General features: G+C 44.9%; 1 gene segment (V, D, J or C); it reads left to right on the top strand.

Annotated features, from left to right (window-relative positions):
• On the top strand, positions 1-6,811 carry LOC134372836 (Ig heavy chain V region 1B43-like). The segment is given in 3 exon segments: positions 1-46; positions 132-557; positions 6,723-6,811. Coding segments are annotated over 3 exon segments (561 nt in total).
• Positions 6,812-7,094: the final 283 nt, after the last annotated feature.

The following is a 7,094-nucleotide window of genomic DNA, read 5'->3' as shown; positions in this document are numbered from 1 at the left end:
ATGAGACTGTGGGGTCTTCTCCTTTGCCTGGTGACAGCTCTCCAAGGTGAGTGTCTCAGATGTCACACATGGGTCTACGATATGGTTGTGCCTGCAAGTGACTGACAGTGATTGATTCTCCTTGTCTCCAGGTGTCCTGTCCGAGGTGCAGCTGCAGGAGTCGGGCCCAGGACTGGTGAAGCCCTCGCAGACCCTCTCCCTCACATGCACAGTCTCTGGTGACTCCATCACAAGCAGCAGTTACTCCTGGCACTGGATCCGCCAGCCCACGGGGAAGAGCCTTGAGTGGATGGGATACATTAGTTATAGTGGAAGCACAGGTTATAACCCGTCCGTCAAGAGCCGCACCTCCATCACCAGAGACACGTCCAAGAACCAGTTCTCCCTGCAGCTGAGCTCTGTGACCGATGAGGACACGGCCGTGTATTTCTGTGCAAGAGACACAGTGACAGGAAGACAGCGTGAGCCCAGGCACAAACCTCCCTGCAGGATACAGGAGGGGTCTGGGCTGCAGGGGGCGCTCAAGGCCCACCCAGCTCCTGTTCCCCATGGAGCAGGTGCAGAGAGGGGATGGGGCGTTCCTCTTGGGATCTGAGGTTTCCTCTGTTCTGCTGACTCCCAGATGTCCCTCAGGGTCATTTCCTGCTTTGTTCTTTGTGACTCTAATTCCCATGTTCTCACTGCAGGCAACACAGACTGAAGTAACTTCCCTCATTTGTAGATAAGATGTTTCCACTCACTGGGACCTTTTATTTCTCAGGTGTGAACATGACCTGTTCTCTTTCCTGACACACAAATCATTGTAAAGATTCTTATCTTCACGTGATCAACAATATTTTTCCCTAAAGGTTAGCTCAGTCCAGGCGCACAGTGTCCCTAAGTGGTCTTTTTCCTCAGTGAAGCACACGTGCTGCCACATGGTTATGATCATCCCTCAGGAACTCTGTCCATGGGGTCCGTGTCCTGCCTGGGGCAGTCTATCCTCTGGATACTCATTCACACTGTGGACACATTTGTTCAGTATGTGTCCCTCTCTCTGTCCATCCTCCAGTGTCCTGGATGGAGAAGCAGCTGCCTGGGGGCCAGACACAGCTCTTACACTTCTCTGTGGAGGTTTCAGGGTGACAAGCACAGAGAGAAATTCCCACCAGGGCCCTGCTGGGCTGCATTCTGGGTGGGGCCTCTCAAAGCAGCCCTGGGAACTGTGTCCTAAGTTGTGTATCTCAGGTTCCCTGGGGCGATTCCCTGTGCATATTGAGAAGCAGCTGGACAGAGCCCTGCTCCCTGCCCACTCTCTGCTGTCCCTCAGACATCACGGACACTTGCCCTAATACCATCCTCTGTCTACCACTGTTTAAATTCTCACTAGATCTGTCCCTAGACACTCAGCTTCCTGAGTCAAGGTCCCTGCTCAATTCTTACCAAGTCTCCTGTGCAGGTGCAGATGAGGGGCCAGTAATGAGGCTGATCATTGAAGGTAGGGACCTCACGTGGTGCTGAGCAGGCACCTACGGCTTACGAATGTTTCATAAAAAGAGAAAATACCACATGCAATGGAGGTGAGACAACAGCACAACGCAGGGAAGAAACATTGACAGGCTGGAGCTATTAATTAGAAAGTCTGTCTCTGCAAAAGTCACTGAAAAGAGGATGACAAGGCAAGCTACGGACTGGATAAAATGTCCCCTGGTGTCCTTGTTTGTGTCTCCTCTGTGGACTAGGTTTTCAGAGACTTCTTAAATAGTGTCTAAGGTGCATGTGGTGTTTTAGTTTTTCCCTGTTAGTACGCAGAAAATCAGTAACTCTTCTTATATCTGTAAAAGAAGTGAGTTCACAGGGTGAACTCCTGTCCCCCGAATTGAAGATGCAGTCAGGAGGACACAGAGGGTCACAACTTGTCAGATCACAACGTTGTGTGTAAGGTGTGGGTAGTGTGGGTGGTAGGGAAGCACTGCACAGTCCTATGACGAGCTCTGTCCTTTAGTGAGCCGTGTCCTGGCTGTGACGTTCACAGGCGCTTCTCCCTTCATGAGGCTCTTAGGCAAGACTGGAAGGCTCTCAGGGAAGGGGACAGAGTTGGGTGTTTCTCTTCTCTGTGCTCAATTATGCTCTGAAGAAGTAATCACCTCTTGGGATCAGCTAAATTAGTTTCTCCTGAGGTGACCTTCTGAAGAGCGTCCTGCTCTGGTGAATCTCAGAATGGCTCCTTCCCCCTTTCTCTGCAGGGAGCATGAGGGTTCTTTTATGGTATTTTCATTGAGAACCTCATCGCACCGCTGAGGTGGAGTTTAAAAGGTTGGGATCTCTAAGACTGTCCCCCTGGGACGGACCCAACTCTCAGATTTCCCCACCCTGAGTCTCCAGCAATCCTTCACCTACAGCTCTGGTGTATCTTCCCCCATCCTGGACCACACACAGGTTTCTGCTCATGAGTTTCTGATCAGACCAGCTGTGACCCTCTGTGTCTTCCTGATTGCATCTTCAATTTGGGGACAGTAGTGAACCCTGTAACGTCCCTTCTTTTAGGTATTTAAGAAGAGTCACTGATTTTCTGTCTGTTCAGTGATTTTCTTGTTGTCTGGATGGGAGCGATGACGTCCAAGCTTCTTATGTGCAAGACCTGAAACCAGACCCCTTATGTCGCACCCGAAGGTCAAGGACTGCGTGTGTGTGTCCTCGTGATTGTTGCTTGTTTACATCCACTTGTCACATTGAAGGTGTCCAATAGGAGCTGTGCTGGCAGCTGTGCTCACCTCGTTCGTGATTCTGAGGGACGCCTTGATCCTTCACCACTGTGTGGTCTGAGAGAGGCTATTTCTCCTTCACATTTGTTATTAATATTTTCTTAAATGACACATCATAATTGTATTCATTTGTGGGGAACTATGTGTTGCTCTGATAAACGTATATAATGTGGAATAATTAGGTCAAAGTGATCAACGTATTTATCACCTCATTTTATTTTTGTGGTGAGACATTTGAAATTCACTCTTTGCTATTTTGAAATATATAATCTATTCTTATTGGCTATAGTTGCTGTGCTATTCAATTTATATCAAATATTTATTCCTTTCTGGATGGAAGGTGGATACGAGGCATTGTTGGTCTCTGTCACTCTTGGAGGATCATTTAGCTGAATTGAGAGTCCCAGGTGGTGTTGGTTGAAGCGTCCAAAACTTTAAACATTTCAAATCTCTCAATTTTTGTTGGCTTTGATTCTTACGAGAAATCCGCTGTAATTCTTACCTTTATTCTTTTATGTGTAAGCGTTTCTTAGCCTGACCACGTTAGGTATGTTCTGAGGATTTAATGTTATAACACTTAACATCTTGGTCATGGGTGTGTATGTGTGTGTGTGTGCATGTGTGTGCGCATGTGTGTGTGTACGTGTACATATGTGCGTGTGTGCACGTGTGTGTACGTGTACATTTGTGCATGTGTGCATGTGTGTACGTGTACATATGTGCATGTGCGCATGTGTGTGTACGTGTACATATGTGCATGTGTGCATGTGTGTACGTGTACATATGTGCATGTGCGCATGTGTGTGTACGTGTACATATGTGCATGTGTGCATGTGTGTGTACGTGTACATATGTGCATGTGTGCATGTGTGTGTACGTGTACATATGTGCATGTGTGCATGTGTGTGTACGTGTACATATGTGCATGTGTGTACGTGTACATATGTGCATGTGTGCATGTGTGTGCGCATGTGTGTGCGCATGTGTGTGTACGTGTACATATGTGCGTGTGTGCATGTGCGTGTTTGTGCTTCATTTCTTTTGCTTTGATTCATCCTGTTAGGTGCTCTGTAGCTTCCTTGATCTGCACTTTTGTGTCTGCCCTTTACTTACAAGTTTTTATCAATGCTTTAGAGTTTTCAATATTCAAATCTTTTAGCAATTTGGTTACATTTTTTCCCAGGAATTTAATTATTTTTTCTGATGCTATTGTAAATAGAATTGTTTTACTGATTTATGTTTAGATAGTTTATTGTTAGTGTATAGAAACACTACTGCTTTCTATGTGCTGATTTTTTAGGATGCAATATTACTAAATGTGTTTGTTTGTTCTCACAGTTAACAGGCAGAGTCTTTAGGGTTTTTATATATGAGATGATGTTATCAGCAAACATACAGTTTTTATTATCCTTTCATAAGTGGATGCCATTTATTTATTTTTATTACCTCAATGTTCTGGCTAGACTTCCAGTTCTATGTTGAAAGGAAGTGGTGAGAGAAGTTCTTATTCTGATCATGTTTAACAAAGGCAGACTTTCACTGTTAAGCATGTCATTAGCTGTGGGATTGTCCTATACCACCGTTAATATAGTGAAGGATAATATGTCTACCACTAATTTGTTGAAATTTTTGTTATTAAAAAGATATTGAAGGATGTCAAGTCCTTTTTCTGCCTCTGTTGAGATGATTATAGGTTTTTCCCCTTCATTCTGTAATGGCATTTATCATATTTATTTACTTGCTTCTTTTGAACCGTCTTTGCATCCCAGAGATAACTCTGAGTTAATCATGGTTCAGAATCTATTATAAAGCTAAAATAATCCAAACAGTATGGTGATGACATCCACACAGACATACAGACATATAGTCCAGAGAGCCCAGAAATAAAACCCAACATTTATGTTCAACTGATTTTTAACAAAGGTGGCAAGAACACATAATGAGAAGAGCAAAATGTCTTCCAAAATTTTGTTGGGAAAATTGGATATCCACATGCAAAAGAATGAAATTGCACCCTTACACAAAAATCAACTCAAAGTGGAATAATAATTAAATTTCAGTCCTGAAACTATGGCACTATTAGAGTAAAACACAGAGGAAAATCTCCACAACATTGGTCTGGGGAAAGCAGCAAGAACCCTAGAAGGTGACACAGGACTGATCTAGAGTGGCACTCCTGACCCTCTGCCCAAAGGGCCCAGCACCTGGAGCAGGTGCAGAGCAAGTCTGTGAGCATGTTTTTGTTGTTGTTGTTTCTTATTTGTTTGTTTGTTTGTTTTCTTTTTTGTGTGTAGGTTTCTGCATTTTCCATTTCAATGAGCAAATCTTTGCCATTACACCTACTCCACCATTCTACACTTGAGCCTAAATTTTTCTTAAACCCCACACTCTGAGAAAACAGGTCATTTACTCCAATCACTTTACCATTTTCTTATTTGGAATCTGATGATTTACACAGATGTAATGTATAGTCCCTATTTTTTATTTGTACACCTTCTCCATTTCAAAGTCATTGTTTCTATTGTGTTTACCTAAGATCGTCTGCTGTATGACTTGTACTGTCATAAGGGAGCAATTTGTACATCTATTTTAATACAATTTCACAACTTACAACTTCTTGCAGTTCATTTTAAATAAAAAGGGCTAAAAGAAATAATCAACTGCAAACACAAACAATTTCAAATTGAGAAAGAAAGTGTGCCAAAAATGGTGGGACTAGAATCCCAAAGACAGAAGCCGTGGGTCATGCAGTGTCATCACCAAACAGTAGAAATGGACCAGAACCCTGACACTGGCACCCTATGCCCAGCTGACATTCAGAGTTGCTGTGATCCATTGAGTCCCAGGTGAAAGGGATGGGATATAGTCATCATCCTGGACATGAATCATCAGAGTACATTGGGTAAGGGGAGGCAGGGCACAGAGCGTGTCCATCTCACAGGTCTGCAGGTGCAGGAGGATCTGCCCTGGAGAAAACACCACCGAGGAGTCACCTCTGAGCAGAAGCAAGTGATGAGATTATTAACGTCAAGACTGAGTCTGATGTGACCGTTAAGACTGACGTTAGAAGTGTTGGGGCAGGAGTGTGAACAGATGATTTGTGAATGAGACTGAGGAAGATGGAGTTTTCTAGAAATTTCCACAGTAATATTTCTAATCCCATGTGGTTGTTCCAAAAGTGGAGGGATATTCGTGTCTATATGTTTGCCTTGGTAACTGTCTCTGAGAAGCTGGATGTACTAGAGGCCTCTCTGTCTCTCTGTCTCTCTGTTTCTCTAAAATACACACACACACCCCACAAAGGCACATACTCATATCTGTCTATCTGAGGAAAGTCTGCCTGTTCTGAAGGGAAACAACTCCAAGATTCTCCAGAAGCACAACTGTTTTATTGAAGTCACACATAAGCGATGTGTGTGCAGAGAGACTGAGGCCACTGACTGACCATCAGTTTCAAAGACCAGACATGGAAATGGAGCATGTGAGGATCAAAAGGTCACGGACTTCTCCTGGAACCAGAAATCACTTGAAGCATTTCTACATGTTCTGTGATGACAAACTCTGCATTCTCCATTTCCACTTCTCTTAATATTTTTCTGGAGACCGGATGATGACCAGGCAGTGAGGCAAAGAAGAGTCTTTGAAGTTCTGCCTCCAAATTTCCTTTCAGCAGCAAAAGGTAAAACATTCTGCACAAATGAAGGTTAGGTCGACACCCTCCACTCTGCTCCACACTTATAACCTCAGAGACCTCCCTCGTGCAAAGCAGACCCCAGTGTCAGGCTGAATGCCCAGCCCTTGGAGAAGCAGCCCCAGTCTCCTTCCACCAGGAGCCCTTCATCAGAGCATGGATGTCGTGGGGCTGCTCCTCTGCCTGGTGGCCACTCCCTGCTGTGAGTGTCTCTGGGACTTCAGGAAAGGGACTTGGGCATGGGGTTTCCAGTGTGTTTGACTGATGGTGATGCTCCTTACCCCTAGGTTTCCTGTCCAAGTCGCAGCTGCAGGAAACAGGGCTGTGCCTGGTGAGGCCCTCACAGAACCTGTTCCTCACTTGCACTATTTCTTGATTCTCTTTAACCAGATGTGATGGGCACTGGATCCACCAGCCTCCAGAAAGGGGACTGGAGTGGGTCAGTATGATATGAGGTGTGTGGAAGCACAACTCTTAAATCCCAAGTCAGCATCACGAGGGAAACATCCAGGAGCCAAACTTCTTTAACTAGGAGTGGCCTGAGATCCCAGGACACCACCATGTACTACTGAGTGAGAAATACAGTGAGGGGAATTCAGTTCAAGCCCAGATACAAACAAACCTCTGCTGGAAGACAGGCGTGGACTTGGCGGTAGGAG

This window comes from Cynocephalus volans, chromosome 3, assembly GCF_027409185.1.
Source record: "Cynocephalus volans isolate mCynVol1 chromosome 3, mCynVol1.pri, whole genome shotgun sequence".
Taxonomy (NCBI): Eukaryota; Metazoa; Chordata; class Mammalia; order Dermoptera; family Cynocephalidae; genus Cynocephalus; species Cynocephalus volans.
This window is presented reverse-complemented; position numbering and strand designations above follow the sequence as displayed.